The 20,372-nt window shown below is 36.9% G+C and overlaps 1 protein-coding gene across 4 annotated transcripts in view; it reads left to right on the top strand.

The window, feature by feature from the left end:
* astn1 (astrotactin 1) overlaps positions 1-20,372 on the top strand; it is a 679,871-nt gene that overhangs the window by 222,746 nt on the left and 436,753 nt on the right. For all 4 annotated transcript variants that reach the window (XM_059344320.1, XM_059344318.1, XM_059344319.1 and 1 more), the window contains exon 9: positions 18,710-18,794. In XM_059344320.1, coding sequence (XP_059200303.1) covers positions 18,710-18,794 — 85 coding nt within the window. The remainder of the gene's footprint in view (positions 1-18,709; positions 18,795-20,372) is intronic.

Below are 20,372 nucleotides of genomic sequence, written 5' to 3'. Positions count from 1 at the left end.
AATGGTATAATTGAGTGAAGGATGAGTTGACAGTTTAAGACGTTTTCAGAAAGCAGCTTGATGATGATGATGGTGTTTGTGTCCCTGTAAGACCTCCAGGTCCTGTTTATTAAACCTGCTGTGGCCCAGTGCCTCTTTAATTGTTTACTGGTGTAACCGTGACAACGCTGCATCACTGCAGGGTCTGAAATGGTGAATCAGATTGTCTGGAGCTGTTGACCTGACTTCCTCTGGGGAACCGTCACCGGAGACGATCAATTAGTTTCTACGTCTCCACTGTCAACTTCATTTGTGCTGCAGGTTCTCTAGAGCAGTAGTTCTCAACCTTTTTGAGTCGCGACACCCAATTTAACATGCATGTTGTCCGCGACCCCCACTCACTGAACACAATCTCACATGCACAGTTCAGATCATCCAAAAAAGAAACAAAATGACCAAAAAAAGGAAACAAAATGAACAAAAAGACACACAATTACCAAAAAAGACACAAAATGACCCAAAAAAGAAACAAAATGACCAAAAAGACACACAATTACCAAAAAAGACACAAAATGACTAAATAAATACACAAAATGACCAAAAAAAGACACAAAATGAGCAAAAAAAGGAAAGAAAATGACCCAAAAAAGAAACAAAATGACCAAAAAAAGGAAACAAAATGGCCAAAAAAAGGAAACAAAATGACCAAAAAGACACAAAATGACCAAAAAAGACACAAATTGACCACAAAATGATCAAAAAAGACACAAAAAAAAGACACAAAATGACCCAAAAAACACATACAATGACCAAAAAGACTAAAACACATTAACACATGAACACTTTAACACAGTGGAGACAGAGCTGACTTGGCGACCCCCAGAAATCATCTCGCGACCCCCATTGGGGTCCCGACCCCAAGGTTGAGAATGGCTGCTCTAGAGAACTCTGGTTCCAGTCTCCAGGTTAAATTAACCCTTTAATACACAACATATAAACTCCTTCTGATGCACAACATGGTCCAAAATGACCCTCATTCATTCTCCATGTTATTTCATGCTGCTGTGTGTTTAAATGTCTTTCTTTTGTTATTACAGCAGGTCATTATATACATTTTTCTTTTCATACTTTAGGAAGAAAAATATTTTTTGTATTATTACATCAAGTTTACACACATGGGTCTAAAATGACCTTGTGCATTAGAAGAGTAGTGATACAAAAAGTGATCCACTAAATTACCAATTGAATTGTATTATTACAACGGAGAGAGAGGAGCCTTCCACTGCTGTTGTTTCCGTGATTTTACATCTTTTTTTCTTGGGGAATCATTTTTCTGTCTTTTTTGGGGTAATTTTACATATTTTTTGGGTAATTTTACATATTTTTGGGGTAATTTTACATATTTTTTGGTAATTTTACATATTTTTGGATAATTGTAGTTTTTTTGGTAATTTTACATATTTTTTGGGTAATTTTACATATTTTTTTAATAATTCTAGATTTTTTTTGGTAATTTTACATATTTTTTTGGTGTAATTAAAACATTTTTGGTAATTTTACATATTTTCTGGGTAATTTTGCATATTTCTTGGGGTAATTTTGCATATTTTTTGGGGTAATTTTACATATTTTCTGGGTAATTTTGCATATTTTTTGGGGTAATTTTACATATTTTGGGGGGTAATTTTACATCTGTTTTACATCTTTTTTTTTTACATCAAGTTTACACACATGGGTCAAAAAATGACCTTGTGCATTAGAAGAGTAGTGATAAAAAAGTTTTTTTATTCAAAAAGTAAGAAATTAAAACAAAAAATGAGGATGTATGATGATCAAAAACAAGTTATTGGAGGAAAACCTGCAATACTGAATGATGAAATTCATTTATTGCAAAGATATAAAAACTTGTTGTGCACCAAAGGGTTAAACTTGATGAATTTTCTCTGCAAACAAAACAAAAAGACACTGAATTAATTAGAGCAGATAAGTTATTATGGAAATGAAAAGTGCAACACTTTTGTCTCAAGCTGCTGGAGAGGAAAATATGAAAGATGTTGCAAAGGTTAAGGAGTAATTTACCAAAATGTGATCTACATGTCAGAGCGCTTTCATCGGTTTAATTGTGCTGTAATTGATTTTGTGTGAAAAGATGAAGTAACATTTGGATCCAGGCCACTGAAGTATAACAAACAGTCCAAATACATATCAATAATAAAGGACTAATTACAGAAGAAAGGGAAAAATCACGCCTGATACACGCAACTGAGAAAACAACACAAGCACAATTAGAGCATCATACTTATAGGTTAATTACAGTTTAACTCATGAAAACCTTTAATGTTTTGTTAGAAATGACTGGTGGATTATTACAGCAAAATAAGTTCTGAATGTATATTTTACTGTGAGAAGTAAAATATATATTCTAAAGCTCTATTTCAACTACAACTTGAAGAGTTGCAGGACAAATTATATATCAAAACGTGCGGTTTGATCGGGATCGGTGTGCTATTACTTTTCTCTACAGAATACGAATTTTTCACGACGCAAGTTGCGAAAAACTGCCCAAAATTTTGCATTGAAGTGAATGGGACGGCCGAAAAAAAGGAGCGAAAAAGAACAATTATTGTAGATTTTTAAACGTCTACTTCTCCGGCATAATTTCACCTAGAGACTCCATTTAAACTTTAAACAGTAGACACAAGTCTTGTGTATCGGTGTATTAATCCACGTTTCGATAGGTCATATAGTTTTTTATCAATCCCTGTTCAATGACCATGATCATTTTTGGAGAAATTCTGAGATTATAATGGGTGTGTATTGCACGGAATGTTCGTGTCACAGTGTGTGACATCATCGCCAGAGTGTAGAGGGAGAGAAAAAACTGTCAAAAAATAAATTTGAAAACTGCGCTCCAGGCCGCAAATTCCACTCTACAGAAATAATTTATACATAGAAACGTAGGAAAATTAGTCTTCTCCCTCACAATCCTCTGGTAAAGCTGTCAGAGTTATAGTTTGGGCGTAGGACGCACAGATGATCCACCAAAACCACCAACAGCCTCATTGGCTCCCATATTAAAAACGCAGGAAGATTTCTGAAAAAGGGAGATGTAACAGTTTTTTTAGATCGCTCTAGCAAAGCTATTTTTTAATTCTTCTTCACAAAAACATATGTAGACGTTCAGGGAGAACTCAGGACGCTCAAAGTGAAGTCGGATCAATGATAGGTATTATGGTTTTGCCAAAAATGCTTTCTGTTCGAGGCCAGAAATTCCAGTCTGTCCACCTCTGCTGTCACTGAGCCAGGACATTCTACAGCTGCAGTTAATTCTGTCGATTGCTTTGATCTGATTGCTTTGATCTTTGATGTGATTTCAGTTACAGATACACACACACACATGCGCGTAAGCTTCAAACGCACAGGTAACTTTATGTGATTTTAATTATACACACACACACACACACACACACACATTTTGAGGTTAAAGGTCATAGGTTGCTGTATAAATAAATACTTGCTCCTTGTATATTATATAGTATCCTAACATTACTAGTATTAATTGAGGTGTGAAAACAGTCTAAGTTTGTGCAGAATGCAGCTCTGAAAGAGAAACTGAAGCCTGTTTGTCTCATTCTTTGTCTGACTTTCTCTATCAGATCTGTGATGTTAAAGATATTGATTCTAGTTTGCACACAATGACAATCAGACGGCTCACCATATTTATCAGAAATCTCTTTCACTGGGCTCATATTTTCTTTTGTTGTGGTGAAGTATCGTTCCTCTCTGGGTGGATGAGTGATGGAGGAGGAGGAGACATGTACTGTAGCTCGATGAAGCCTCAGATGACTGATGGATTCAACTGGAGGCATGTTGAGGAAAAGCAGCATGTCAATAACTTTTGATTGATGATACATTATATACATTTTTCTTTGTGACCTGAAAAGTGGAGGGTTGAGGGGCCCAGTGGTGCATTACAAGAGGGTCCCTGGTTCAGACCTGCTGGCTGCTGGTTGGTTGGTTGGTTGGTTGGTTGGTTTTTTGGTTGGTTGGTTGGTTTGTTGGTTGGTTGGTTTTTTGTTTTTTTGGTTGGTTGGTTGGTTGGTTGGTTTTTTGGTTGGTTGGTTGGTTGGTTGGTTGGTTGGTTGGTTGGTTGGTTTTTTGGTTTTTTGGTTGGTTGGTTGGTTGGTTGGTTGGTTGGGGCGTTTTATAGGTGGATTCTGCATGTTCTTCACATGATGAAGCAGTTTATCACCATTCATTTATTATCTGAACTCAGGTCGTGTCACCCTTTAAACCTTAACCCTTTATAGGACTCCTGGAAATTAAAAGTGTCAACCCTGAAGTGTTATTGGAGGATATTACAATACTTTTAGCAAAATGTTTCATTTTTATATTGCAAATTGAGGTCAATTGAGTCATTATTATTATTATTATTATTATTATGATTATTATTATTATTATTATTATTGTTATTATTATTATTGGTGTCAAACAGCTGTTAACATGGGTTTTCTCCAGCTTCCTTTCACAGTCTTAAGACAAGACTTTGGATAAAAGCGTCTGCTAATTGACATTGTAGACATGCAGGTCTGGTTTTTCTGCTTATTCTGAGTTTCCCTCGGCATGAATGTAGTCTCCCTCTCTCTCTCTGTGTTTGAGCCCTTTAATGGTCTGGGGGGAGCTGTCCAGGGTCTGACCCCTGACCCCTGACCCTGCCTCTGATCAGAGTCAGCTGGGATCCCCCCCCTGAACAGGATCAGCAGCTGCAGATAATGGAAAGACACAAAATGACCAAAAAAGACACAAAATGATTAAAAAAGACACACAATTATTAAAAAAGACACAAAATTATTTAAAAAGACACAAAATTATAAAAAAAGACATAAAATTATTAAAAAAAACACAAAATTATTAAAAAAGGCACAACATTTTTTTTTAAAAAGATACAAAAGTACCCAAAAAGACACACAATTTTTAAAAAAGACAGACAATTATTTTAAAAAAGACACAAAATTACCAAAAAAGACACAAAATGATAAAAAAGACACACAATTATTAAAAAAGACACAAAATTATTTAAAAAGACACAAAATGATAAAAAAGACACACAGTTATTAAAAAAGACACAAAATTATTTAAAAAGACACAAAATTATTAAAAAAGACACAAAATTATTAAAAAAGACACAAAATTATTTTTTTTTAAAATACAAAAGTACCCAAAAAAGACACAAAATTATTTAAAGACACAAAATTATTTTAAAAAAAGATACAAAAGTACCCAAAAAAGACACAAAATTATTTAAAAAGACACAAAATTATTTAAAAAAAGATACAAAAGTACCCAAAAAATACACAAAATTACTTTAAAAAAAAGACATAAAATCACCAAAAAAAGACACAAAATTATTAAAAAAGACACTAAATTATTTAAAAAGACACTACATTATTTAAAAAGACACTAAATTATTTTTAAAAAAAGACACAAAAGTATTTAAAAAAGACCTTCCACACACAACACGGTAAAGTGTCATTCATATAAAACTCACATTAAACTTTCATATCAAGGTGGGGGCCACAAAATATCATCACGAGGGCCACAATTGGCCCGCGGGCCGCCAGTTTGAGACCCCTGGACTGTGGAGTTTTTGTCAAATTGTTAAATGTAATCCTAAAGTGTCTGGAGGATGAAATGACCTCGCTGCTGTTACATAACATGCTTTTGAAATAAGAAACAGAAACGAGACACGAAACTCAAACTGTGTTGTAATATTATAGAAAGTGTGAATGTGGGCCATGAGCAGCTACTGTACATAATGTTTTATTCAAGCCACACACACATTCAAAGTCCAAATGATGAGAAGAGTGTGCTGATAAAACAGAATAGCAGAACATTTTGTTGTTTAACAAGCTCTTTATCTCTCTGAACACATTCTGATCCTCGCTGACTCCACATTCACATGATAAAGAAACGAGAAACAGTGAAACAGAATAATAGAACACGTCTTGTTGTTTTAACGGCGTTTAATCGTCTTATTCCACCAAGTAAATCAACTCCAAAGATGTCTCCGATGCTCACAGTATACTTTTTATTTTTTTATGTTATCGTTCCAGAGACTTAATCGCTGCTTCTAATCATTACGGAGATATTAATACCATGATCATGATCTCCTGTCATACATAAGTTCTTAACATTTTACTGTTTTGATCAGTAAATGTTTTCACAGGAAGACGGTAAATGTGACGGCGTTGACAGGAACTTCTGCCTCGCCAGCACAAACCAGCTTCTTCTCACATATAAAAATAGCTCCGGCTTGAAGAAGAAATAATAAAATAAAAAGCTGTACAGTACAGAACAAGAGCTGAGCAACAACAAAACTTTAAACAAGTTTTTTTTTAGGAGAAATGCCTTCAGTAACATTTTCTGTACTGCTCATGTATGCATAAAAGCAAGAAGCATGTGTGTGTGTGTGTGTGTGTGTGTGTGTGTGTGTGTGTGTGTTATTGTTTCTCATAGATTTGATATGGCTGTTATCTCTGATCCACTATCTTGATGAAGTGGCTCCCATCAAAAATTGAAACCTATGGTGATAGAGAGCATGTGGAAAAAATAATTTTGTCCGAAGCGTCGCCTCTATTTAGCTCCGCCTCCTGACTCCTTTTTTGGTCATTTTGTGTCTTTTTTTGATAATTTTGTGGATAATTTGTGTCTTTTTTGGTCAATTTGTTTCCTTTTTTTTGGTCATTTTGTGTTTTTTTTGTCATGTTGTGTCTTTTTTGGTCATTTTTTGTGTCTTTTTTTTGGTCATTTTTTGTGTCTTTTTTTGGTCATTTGTGTCTTTTTTGGTAAGTTTGTGCCTTTTTTGGTAATTTTGTGTCTTTTTTTGGTAATTTTGTTTCTTTTTTGGGTGATCTGAACTGTACGTGTGAGATTGTGTTCAGTGAGCGGGGGTCGCGGACAACATGCATGTTAAATTGGGGGTCGCGACTCAAAAAGGTTGAGAACTACTGGTTTACAGCACAACTGCACCTATATGACCAGATTATTATTTTTTCATTGTGACTTACTGGATCAACATTTTGAACACAAAAACACACCAAAAACACACAAAAAAACTACAAAAAACACAAAAAATTACAAACAGCACAAAAAAATACAAAAAAAAAATACAAAAAACATACAAAAAACATTAAACACAAAAGATTGCATTAAAAATGCATTGAAATGCTGAATGCACACTGCAAAATACAAATAAAAATCTCAAAATTATTTTAAAAAGACACAAAATTACCAAAACAAGACACACACACACAAAAAAATTAATATAAAACTCACATTAAACTTTCATACCAAGGTGGGGGCCACAAAATATCATCACGAGGGCCACAATTGGCCCACGGGCCACGAGTTTGAGACCCATGCCCTAAAGGAAACACATCTATTGTTGCCAGCGTATCTTTTCTAGTCGATTTCTAAACTGTTTTTAGGTTTCAAATATTATAATTATTAGTTGCTCATATAAGTTCTGAGTGCATTGTGTGTGTGCATAATTATGTATGCGTGTTTGTTTACGTCCCTAATGGAGACCAGGATGAATCATTCTTCATGGTACCTGCACTCTAGCGTCTCAGTGCGTCACTCAAACTTTTAGTGCTGTAAAAAAACAGTGAGATTGAAAGAGGAGGAAGTGTCTTGGTTGTTTTGCATCCATTATTCAGCAGCTGCCGGTCCCCGGGGCCCCGGGGCCCTCGCTGACTTCTGAGACCTTTAAATGAATCAAAAAGCCGCCCAGTGTGTCTCACCACAGCGTTTTTTCTTGGAATAATTTGTGCGGCTCACCCACACTGAGCCATCCTTACCATGATGTATGGAGCAGCAAGGCTTCAGTAATTCTATTTTATTTTTCATATGATGCATTCGTAATAAAACCGTTCTGCAAACAAGTGTGTGTGTGTGTGTGTGTGTGTGTGTGTGTGGGCTGCAGGCTGCTATAGATAGCCTGAATCCAATCCTCCTTCCTGCTGGAGGAGATACTGATGAAAACCTGAATGTGCTGCAGCAACATGTGAGCTGCTGCTGTAACACGTTAAAGAGACGCCGGAGATGTTTGAACCTGCTGATTTCTGAGGAAACGTCAATTTGTGGGTCAGCTTGATCCGAGAAATGTTTAATTATCCCAAACTGTCCCAATAAACTTTGTCTATAGTTCATTAATAACTCCATTATCTATTGTTTCAATCAATATTTAGCAAGGTTAATGTTGTTTTGGGTTTTTCATTAGTTTTAATTTTAATTATTAATATCATTAGTTGTGATTTTTTTGTTTTCAAATTTTTAAGGCTTTATTGACAGTGGAGTCACTTTTTTCCCATAAATGTGTCACTTTTTCTTGTAAATTTGTCAATTTTTTTCTCGTAATTTGTCACTTTTTTCTCGTTAATTTGTCACTTTTTTCTTGTAAATTTGTCACTTTTTTCTTGTAAATTCTTCACTTTTTTCTTGTGAATTTGTCACTTTTCTGTGATTTTTTTTCATTAGTTTCATTTTTTTTGTAATGGGGTATTTTGTTGGGTCATTTGTGTCATATTGTTTGGTCATTTTCTGTCTGTGGTTGTGTCTTTATTAGTTATTTTGTGTCTTTTTGGTCATTTTGTCTCTTTTTTTTAGTAATTTTGTCTAATTTTTAGTCCTTTAGTCCAACATAAAATGAGATTTTGAATCTTTTTTTTTTAACTTTCAAAACACTATCAATAAGATAGTCAATAAGAGGTAAATGTACAGTAGGGCTCCACGCTGCTTTGTTTTCTAGTCTGATGGAGTCAACAAGTCTGGATTATTTGGAGCTTTTGGAGATTTTAGAGGGTTAACTCCCCTCTCTATATTATATATTACCTCTCTATATATTGAGCCTTGTGTTTCTTTGTGCAACACAAAGAGACACACTGAGCCTCTGGAGACGCATGTTCACACATCACAACATAGTGGCTTGATTAATGTGGCTGCATAATGGATCAGCGTGTGGATATCTGCCTGATGAGCTGAATAATTTTGTGCCACAACAGTGCATAAAGAAAGATCTGCTGCCCATGCTGCAGATCACAGCCTGCAGGCTGTTTCAGGCCTCTCAGATCTGCACGTTTCTCTGGCTGTGGTCGCCATGAACACACTTCTGTTCTGTGTGTTTTAAAAGGTGACAGAAAGCTGGGTGGGACGTGACGGAAATAAAGTGTGAAGCTGGAAACTGGCTCCGCGCCGCCTGCATATTAGCAATTAGGGAATGTAACACCTTGCAAGTGTAAAACAAGTTTGAGCAGAGCGCCGTGACCTCAGAGTGCCATGAAACGGCAATTAGAGCAAGACGAGGCGTTTAGCATTGTTCAGCAGCCACGCTACCGCTAGCAGACATGCTACCGCTCTAGTAGAAACGCTAGCGCTCTAGTAGAAACGCTGCAGCTCCTGTCATCTCTCTGCTGCTACAGCATTCCTGTTTTTTATTGTTGTTTTTCTGATTTTACACAATCTATGTGTAAAATTGCCTTTCTAGTGTCAAACATTTCATTTTTGGTCATTTTGTGTCTTTTTTGGTCATTTTTGTCTTTTGTTGCGTCTTTTTTTGTTATTTGGTGTCTTTTTTGTTATTTTGTGTCTTTTTTAGTCATTTTGTGTCTTTTTTTAGTCATTTTGTGTCTTTTGTTGTCTTTTTTAGTTATTTGGTGTAATTTTTGGTGATTTTGTGTCTTCTATGTTGTTTTTTGGTCATTTTGTGTCTTTTTTGGTCTTTTTGTGTCTTTTGTAGTCATTTTGTGTCTTTTTTTGTCACTTTGTGTCTTTTTTTAGTCATTTTGTGTCTTTTTTAGTCCTTTAGTCCAACATAAAATGTGATTTTGAATCTTTTTTTTAACTTTTAAAACACTATCATACTCAATAGAGCTACCGCTCTAGTAGAAATGCTACCGCTCTAGTAGAAACACTGCAGCTCCTGTATTCTCTGTGCTGCTACAGCATTACTGTTTTTTATTGTTGTTTTGCTTTTTTTTGTCATACTGTCTTCTCATTTTGTGTCTTATTTTTAGTCATTTTGTGTCTTTTTTGGTCATTTGTGTCTTTTTTGTGTCTATTTTGGTCATTTTGTGTCTTTTTTGGTCCTTTAGTCCAACATTAAATGTGATTTTGAATCTTTTTTTTAACTTTTAAAACACTATCATGCTCAATAGAGCTACCGCTCTAGTAGAAATACTACAGCTCCTGTCATCTCTCTGCTGCTACAGCATTCCTGTTTTTTATTGTTTTTATTTTCCTGGACACAATCTAGGCTGCCATTCTAAGTGTTAAATTGCCTTTCTAATGTCAAACATTTAATTTTTTGTCATTTTGTGTCTTCTGTGTTCTGTTTTGTGGTCATTCTGTCTTCTCATTTTGTGTGTTTTTTGGTCATTTGTGTCTTTTTTGTGTCTTTTTTAGTCCTTTAGTCCAACATAAAATGTGATTTTGAATCTTTTTTTTAACTTTTAAAACACTATCATACTCTACTACCGCTCTAGTAGAAATGCTACCACTCTAGTAGAAACGCTGCAGCTCCTGTCATCTCTCTGCTGCTACAACATCCTGTTTTTTCTTGTTTTTTTCTGATTTTACACAATCTAGACTGTCATTCTATGTGTTAAATTGCCTTTCTAGTGTCAAACATTTCATCTCTTTCAGTGCACATTTAACAAAGCAGCAAAGTAGTAATTATGTTCTGAGTTATGAGGAGGAGGATTTAATTTCCTACGGCAGAAAAAAACATCCAGGTGCTTTCTGCACAAACATTCTAGCCTGGGTATACCCAGACTGCCTTGCGCGCTCGAATTTGATTTCGAACCTCCAGACGGTCTGGAAACGAGGCGATTATCTTAGCCCTGTTTTAGGATCCAATCACAGAGCGGGGAGGGACGGTGAGACGATGACGCGTACTACTCGGCACTTGGAAGCTTTCCGGATCCAACATGGCTGCTGCGGACGCGAAACTCTCTTTAGCTGTAGATGGTGTTTTAAATTGTTTAGAGCGAAAGTTGAAAGGCGAAAGGTCTCTCGGCAGCTCCGCTGTCCCCCGGCTCGTAGCGAGATCACCGGTAGCGGGGCTATTAGCGCCGCACGGGCAGTTTCTGCGGCTCGTTGCGCCGAGCCGGTGAGACCGCCGGTCACCGCCGGTGATCTCGCTCCGAATCGGGGGACAGCGGAGCCCCCAGAGACCCGCAGCAGCTTGTTTATTGCCCATAAAATCAGTGGATGTGTGTGGCTGAATGACATGAGGGGGAATAAAGCGTGAAAATAAATAATCTTGCAGAAAGCGAGAACTGGAGAAGCAAAGCAGCAGCAACACTCTCTCACAGACACACACACAACAAACATCCATCTCTGTTGCTCTACTACGTCATCTGGTATAACTGATCTGATTGGCTAAGAGCTACCTACAGACGCTTTGATAGACATTCTAAGCGTCCAATAAACGGCTCCGGAGGATCGTAAACCACACCTCCTCTACGGAGAAATACATTGTAGGTGTCCAGACCTAATCTCCAATGAGATTTGGTCTGGTGTTAGCCAGGCTACAAACATTCTGCTTTTAACATACATAATTGCACCAAGATGGTTCAAGGAGCATTTGTTTTAATTATGTATCCGAGCAACTGTATCACATAATGAGCCTTCTGAGCTTCACCTCATTACTTAAAAAGTAAGAAATTTCAATGTTAATATACATTTCTGGAATCTTAATTCAATATTGACAGTAACAAAGTATAAGTTTACGAATATTAACAATATTTAAGTTTACAAAGTAAATATGTCTTATTGATAGTTGAGGGTATAAAAACATCCAGTATTGATCCATTGGCTGATAAATATTCAGCCTTGCTTTATTAAATATGTAAAAAAAAAAAAAAAAAAAAAACCCTAATATGTAAAGGCTCCGATTTGCAATATAGACAGGACCGAATCTGGGAAAAACCCTTCAGAAAATGAGGCATTTTGGGATAAAAGTGTTTTCTTGGTTTTATTTTTTGTGCTGAATCCATTTCTGTTGGATTTCAAGCTGTAAAAGTTACTCTTTAGTCATAATTATTGATTAATTAGCATAATGATTGATTAATCGCCCTAATGACCTCTTTAAACCAGAGATTACACACATTTCCCCACCATTTTGTCCTAAACTCTCTAGTTGATGTGATCCCTGTAGGATCAAGGGACATCAGGGACCAAAAACCAACAACTGCAATACTTAACTCTATGGAGTCTTATAGGGCTATTCGTCCATTTTTTAATCCTTTTGATGTCTTTTTTGTGTCTTTTTTAGTCATTTTGTGTCTTTGTGTGTGTTTTTTTAGTCATTTTGTTTCTTTTTTGTGTCTTTTTTGGTCATTTGTGTTTTTTTGGGTCTTTTTTGGTCATTTTGTGTCTTTTTTAGTCCTTTAGTCCAACATAAAATGTGATTTTGAATCTTTTTTTTACTTTCAAAACACTATCATGCTCAATAAAGAATTTTAAATGTTTCAAATGTGACCAAAGGTGTCAAATCTACCATATAAGAGGGTTCCATCCAGTTCTATCATTTGATACTAAATCTATTTGAGCTTGTCTCCAGTTTTACTTGGTATATCATCATCAAACTGAAACTGGCCTCATGGAGTTTACAGCCAGAACTTTAGAGGTAAATTTACAGTAGGGCTCCACGCTGCTTTGTTTTCTAGTCTGATGGAGGCAACAAGTCTGGATTATTTGGAGCTTCTGGACACTCCACAGGGTTAATAGACTCTGTCATTCATTCTTTGGACCAGTTGGTCAGAAAGATCCAACTTTGGGCTTCAATGAAAGCCATGGATCCTCTTTTACAATGAGACCGTAACTTTTACAGCTTGACATCCAGCAGAAATGGATTCAGCACAAAAAATACTAGAGGAACAACCAAGAAAACACTTTTACCCCAACAGGCCTCCAGCGTTCCAGAGTTCTGAAGTGACAGCTTCTGTGTAATATTGAAGTTATTATCTGGTAAATTGGCTCTATGGAACATGTCCCAGCTTTTAGTTTGCCAGCTTAAAATAAAAAATGATAAGAAACAGGGTTGGGAGAAGCCAACAGCACCAATCCCAACCAGATGTGTGTTATTTTTAGAAGCGTGAGCCACAAAATGCTAATTTTAACGACCACTCATCTGTCGTTATTGACAAGTCTTGTTAGAACAAACAGTACTTTTTTAGCAGTTTTGCTAAACTCTGTGTTTTGTGGAGAGTTTGGTAATCAGTGTGTCTGAGCTGTCACACAGAGCTGCTGCTTGTTTTTTTTTGTTTTTTTGCATATAGCAAAAGAGCAAATCCTGAAAAACTTCCCTTGTGTCTAAAAACAGCCGAGTGAGAAAGAACACAGACACTGTGACATTTTTAAAACAACTTGTGAGCTAATTAGTATTTCCTGCTGATATTTTTTGAGATTTGCAGCTCAGCTTAATGTTATCATCAAGTTTTATTTTTACAAAACATGTTCCTCCTGTAACTGAAAACCCCAAAAATGCCGATGAGGAGGTGTTGATTCATCACATCTCAAATCTCCTGCTTCCATCTTATTTGCTTGATTTTAACAGCGGAAACACAAACGCAACTTTATGTTTCTTGGCAACTTTTTTTTACTTCCTGGAGCTTAAAGGAACACTCCACCGTTTTTTCATATTAAAACATGTTATTCGGTCAAATAAGACGAGTTGATACAGACCTCTTGCGTCTCAATGCGTGCACACAATCGCCCTGGCGCGCGGCGCCACTTGGCTAGTACTTAGCTTAGCCCAGTTCATTCATTAGGATCCAAACAGATGGACAGTTAGAAGCGACCAAACTCCTCCACGTTTTCCCTATTTAAATACAGCTACACGAGTAGTTAAACGACCAAGTATGGCGACACAAAATAAAACGTGACGCTTTTCTAAGCGGATAAAAAGGATAACTATAATGTATGGCGGAATAGCACTTGGGAGCACTTCGACTCGGCGCAGTAATATCATCACTCCTGAGGGGAGATTTTCAGGAGTGATGTATTTAAATAGGGAAAACGTGGAGGAGTTTGGTTGCTTCTAACTGTCCATCTGTTTGGATCCTAATGAATGAACTGGGCTAAGCTAAGTGCTAGCCAAGTGGCGCCGCGCGCCAGGGCGATTGAGTGCACGCATTGAGACGTAAGAGGTCTGTATCAACTCGTCTTACTTGACCCAATAACATGTTTTAATATGAAAAAACGGTGGAGTGTTCCTTTAATTGCACAATAGAAAAGACTGGCAAACATCCTAAAAGTAAATACTGAAATTAACTTTGAATCTTTACTCCAAACGTCTAGATTTAATACACAGTTATGTGAATGGTGCCATTGAGTGGGTGACATCCTCCACTGGAACGGGGAGCGATTAGATCAGTGATTAGTCTAATGAATAGACACTTGGCACTGACATTATTTACTAAAGCAAAGCTTGTCTAGGACTGTGATTTCCCCAAATCCACTCGTTGCTCAGGCCTGAGGCAACAGTTTGGGGCAATAATTGCTAAGAGGATCACATGCAACATTGCTCAACAGTGACTGATCATCCAGATCTGAGAGTCAACGCAGAGTTCAGGACCCCGAGTGAGGCCGACTGATATGCAGACAGAGTCACTGGATATTTCTATGACTGGTATCTCGTTTCTGTTTGAACAAATCCCCCAAAATTTGAGCCCTGGCTTCAAATCGTTCTTAACCCTTAAAAGGACACTCATTGAAATACTTGCAAATTCCAAATTTCAACCCTAGAGAAGCCAGAATGTGTAAAAAAAAAAAAATGTATGGACCAAAAAAGACACAAAATGACAGAAAAAACTAAATTACTTAAAAATGGAACAAAATGACCAAAAAGACACAGTATCACTACAAAAAAAATACAAAAAAAGACCCAAAATTATTTGAAAAAGACACAAAATTACCAAAAAAAGACAAAATTACTAAAAAAAGACACAAAATGACCCAAAAACAGTAATTGAAGGGACCTTCCACACACAACACGGTAAAGGGCCATTCATATAAAACTCACATTAAACTTTCATATCAAGGTGGGGGCCACAAAATATCGTCACGAGGGCCACAATTGGCCCGCGGGCCGCCAGTTTGAGACCCCTGGTGTAAAACCTCCCCAGTGGGATGAGGACTGGGTGGTGATGTGTACGGTGGCCGACAAGGGTCAAACGGACGGCAACGGCCCAATACGTCTCAGTTTGAGAAAACAGCTTCAAGTACAGAAACGATGCAAAATCACAAACTCAAACACAAGTCTAAACGAGGTACAAAATGAGGAACGTGGTGCAAATTAAAAAACGTGCTGCAAAAAACAAAGACAAATGCATCATCATCATCAAACGCGCTGCAAATGGAGAAACGATCTGCAAACCGGGAAACGATCTGCAAACGAAAAACCGTACAAAGCTCAGAGCCGGACAATAACTGGAAAATAAGACCAGTTAACTCCGACCGGGACAAAAGGTTTTGTTGAGCCAGAACATGAACACAGAGCCTGGTTGAGCCTCCTCCGATCTACTGTTCATGTAATAACTGCGCCAGCCTGTGGCTAAACATCAGCACTGAAGCGATAACTTCACAAGTTCTCATTTTCAATTAATATTAACAGTAACACTATTATTATGATTTGAAGCCGTGTCAGTTTTGACTGTGCGTGATGGGGACCTCTGCTTGTGACTTTATAGATGCTCTTTATTTAGGCAGGGAACGTAATTCAAGTGGAAGTTTATTTTAATCAAGTGAAACTATAAGAGCTGGTTCTTTGGGAGAACGTGATACATAATTATTATTATTTTAGTGTGCGAATGCACATTGTGCTAGTGACAACGCTTTGCCATGGTGATGAGATAAACAACGTAAAAGTACTTCAGAAGCGATCACTTGTTTTGATGTGGACTAAGTGGTGATGTGGACTAAGTGGGTACGTGGACTGGGTTTTGATGTGGACTAAGTGGTGATGTGGACTGGGTGGTGATGTGGACTAAGTGGTGATGTAGACTGGGTGGTGATGTGGACTAAGTGGTGATGTGGACTGGGTTTTGATGTGAACTAAGTGGTGACGTGGACTGGGTTTTGCTGTGGACTAAGTGGTGATGTGGACTGGGTGTTGACGTGGACTGGGTTTTGCTGTGGACTAAGTGGTGACGTGGACTGGGTTTTGCTGTGGACTAAGTGGTGATGTGGACTGGGTGGTGATGTGGACTGGGTGGTGATGTGGACTAAGTGGTGATGTAGACTGGGCCTGTTCTGTCCTGATGACTGAAGCCTTTTAGTGAAGCTGCAGCTCTTTGTTCTGCTGTCAGCTCCCGGGAGAGACCCCCAGCCTTCACTAGTTGGGTATGAGTGATGGGGCCTCACCTTTGGTTGGAGGGCCACTCAGGGGGAACATGTCCAACATGTTCTGCTCATGCTCAGTAGGAGGGAAGTGAAGGGCAGCGGGCTTACACACCAGCGTTAATGGAAAAGGTCAGCTGTCAGTAGCTGCCAGGCTAAAAGGAAATCATACTCACTGAATCTCCTGCTTATGTTACTAGAATGAAAAAAAATGACTGTGGCAGCTTTTATTTGATTGAACAATTACATTCAGGAGAATCTTTGTGTGCTCTTCAGTCGGGTTCATGTCCAGTGTCCGGCTCACGATTCTAAAAATAGCACAAACTGTTACACATACATACATGGCTCGGTGATATGGCTAAAAAAACAAAAACGATCACAATGTATTTTTTCATATCATGGAAATCTGATCTTAAATATTATCAGGGGTTTTTTTATATTATAAAATGACTAATAAAAGACAGAAAAAGACACCAAATGACTAAAAAAAGACAGAAAATGACCAAAAAGAGACACAATTTCTTTCAAAGACACAAAATGACCAAAAAAAGACACAAAATGACTAAAAAAAGACACAAAATGACCAAAAAAAGACAAGAAATGACCAAAATTGTTACGTTAAACACACAAGACACAAATAATATTGAGCTGACTGCATTGTTGTTACTCAGATAATTTCTGTTTTGTGCTTCTATTAGGTTCAGGTGTGGAAACACGTTTTGAAGGAACTCTTTGGTTTGCATTGTTGCTCAATAAGAAGTCCAAACTAAAAGCTACTTCTGCTTTCTGCAGAATGAAGACCGTTGTATGATTGTGGTCATCCAGTAATGTTGCGATGCCTTTATTACTCTGTGACTGAGCTGGAGCTTTAAACATTGTGTCCTTATCAAAGACTCAGAGAACCGTCCACTGGCATGATGCACAGTGGGGAGCACCATCCCTTTCATTAGCTGCCAATGGCCATTATTTTAAATTTTTACAGCAGCTGCATTGTCCAAAAATAGCAGATGAAAAGTCCTGCTGGAAAACTTTGAGCTTTTGCTGCAAAATTTGGACAAAAAAATGCTTCAAATAGCTGAAAAAACTAGAGGTCGACCGATGTATTGGGCCGATATTTGCGTTTTTTACTTGTATCGGCGTCAGCCATTGTTTACTATCCAACTGTTAATATGTTTTGTTTGCTTTGTTAATATTTTTTCTTTGTTTAAATTGAGACTTGTGTAACATTTGTTATCATTGTGTCATTTTTATCATGTAAATCATGGGTCTCAAACGTGCGGCCCGCGGGCCAATTGCAGTTATTTAGTTTTCTGTCATTTTGTGTCTTTTGTGGTAATTATGTGTTGTTTTTTTAGTAATTTTGTGTCTTTCTTGGTATTTTGTGTCTTTTTAAAATCATTTTGTGTCTTTTTAAAATCATTTTGTGTCTTTTTAAAATCATTTTGTGTCATTTTTAGTCATTTAGTCATTAGGTTTGTATTTTTTGTAATTTTGTGTCTTTTTTTGTAATTTTGTGTCTTTTTTTGGTAATTTTGTGTCTTTTTTATCATTTTGTGTCTTTTTTAAGTAATTTAGTTTTTTTTCTGTCATTTTGTGTCTTTTTGTAATTTTGTGTCTTTTTTAATAACTTTTTGTCTTTTTTAGTAATTTTGTGTCTTTTTTTTTGGTAATTTAGTGTTTTTTTAGTCATTTTGTGTCTTTTTTGGTAATTTTGTTTCTTTTTTGGTCATTTTGTGTCTTTTTGTAATTTTGTGTCTTTTTTTGGCCATTTTGATACTGCCTCCAGCATCCCCCAGGTAATTTGTGTTTGAGACCCCTGATGTAAATGGAGGGAGAAAAGGCAATTTTGGCATCAGGTATCGGCCCCCAAAAATTGGCTGCACATATCGGGGATCAGTTAAGACTGCCGCAAAATAAGAAAAACCCGTATCAGACGACCTCCAGTATACAGTGATGTAATGTTGAAAAGCAAACAGTTACTGAGAAGTCTGGCACTGTGAACCGGCTCCAGCCCAGAACTAGAACTATGTTCGCTTGGGTTGAAAAGTGGTATGATCTTATAATTTTTAATTTTTACAGCAGCTGCATTGTCCAAAAATAGCAGATGAAAACTCCTGCTGGAAAACTTTGAGCTTTTACTGCAAAATTTGGGCAAGGATAGCTTAAAAAACCAACTCCATGATTAAATCTAAGAGTTCTCTAAGTGCCTGAAGAGGATAACTCTCATGGAGGGAAATTAAAGGAGAGGAGCAAAGGGAATTCTCCACTGAATTAAAAAAGGCTCGACGCTAATGAACACCTGATTGAATCGCTGCCTTTCTGTTTGCAGGAGAATGCCTCTGCCTGGACGGCTACATGAAGGACCCGGTCCACAAGCACCTCTGCATCCGCAGCGAGTGGGGCCCCAATCAAGGGTAAGTTATGATAATGACCTCATGATGGTTTATGATTGCTCATTATCAGGCAGAGGGAATGGTGGAAAAATCATTTACAACAAGGGAATCCTCCTACACGTCAAACAGGGCCGTTCATTTGGCTCAACAGATAAATCAGAACCAACGGCTGATGTTGCCAACAGCGATTAATATTCTCAATCACAGAAAACTGCTGCAGCACCTAAACTACCCTGATTTATACATGGCTGATTAGTTCTATACATAAAACACAGAGTCGTCTACTGCAGATAGAGCTCAATTAGGACAGATCATAAAAAAGGACAGATGGGAATATATATTCAGACATATCACTTAAACATTTCTCCTGAACAAAAACCACACTGATGAAGAATATATATATATATATACTGGGAGATTCTTACATGCAGAAAAATATTAAAATACAAAAAAGTTGCTGTTAAAACAGGCAATACATCGAACATGTTTCAACACCTGCAGGATAACCACCCGGCGTTGTACGTCAATGTAAAGGTAAACAATAACTGGGTTATTCATGTCAATGTTCACCTAACATAACAATGAATTGGTAGAATTACTCACTGTGTCATTAATTGTGTGCAACACTGATTCGGCATACAGAGCAACTGGGAAGTTTAGCTGCTTCACGTACGTAGAGCCGGACATTTCTCATAGTCGTGAGTGAGTCGTCAAACAGTTTCAGTGTCTCTGTGCAACGGTCTATATAACAGAAAGTAAAGTAATCTTCTCAAAGTCCTCAGTCAGAGAACTTTTATCATTACCTCCTTTTGTTTCTGTATTATAAAATGAAAGGACCAAAATAATAGATACATATTTTTATCTGGCCACATAAGATTAGACAAACAAATTATTAAAATGATTTTAATAGCTTAAACATTTAGTATATATGACATTCCCCCTGAGGATTATTATTATTTTTCTTGTACTTTTTAGTTACTTTACATTGTTGCTATATTATTTTGTTATGAGAGCATCCAAAGAGAGGGATTACTACAAAATAGAGAATAGAATATAATAGCCCGTCATTGTACATAGCACAACAAAATTTGAGTGCAACTCCCATAGTGCATAAAACAAATTAAGAACAACAACACATAGAGACTTAAGGACAATAAGGTACAGAGGTATACAAAGTATAAATATCACAGCAAGAATAAATAATTGAATGGCAAAAAAAATCAGAATATAGAATAAATAGCTATGTATGTAAAAGAGACAAGTGAGGATGAGTGGTAGCATGTAGAGGTAGTATTTTAGATAATATGAATATAAATATATTGCACTAATAATATATATACAGATAGTATTCATGGTGGTGATAGCTGGAGGAAAGAAGCTATCTCCCAGTCTGTTTTATCATGTGTATCAGTGTTCATGTGTTCATGTGATTTAACTTATTCATAGTAGTGTGAAATTAATTAATGCAAAAATAATTGTGATACTCGTAATATCGTTATTATTTCTCTGACAATAATCGTACCGAGAAAATTCACACCTCGTCTTAGTAATGCAGATTTTTTCTTATTAATTTGTCGTGTCCAAACCAAACACAAAGTA

The sequence above is a fragment of the Centropristis striata genome, chromosome 11 (assembly GCF_030273125.1).
Source record: "Centropristis striata isolate RG_2023a ecotype Rhode Island chromosome 11, C.striata_1.0, whole genome shotgun sequence".
Classification (NCBI taxonomy): Eukaryota; Metazoa; Chordata; class Actinopteri; order Perciformes; family Serranidae; genus Centropristis; species Centropristis striata.
The sequence above is the reverse complement of the archived record's forward strand: the minus strand, read 5'-3'. Positions and strand labels throughout refer to the sequence as shown.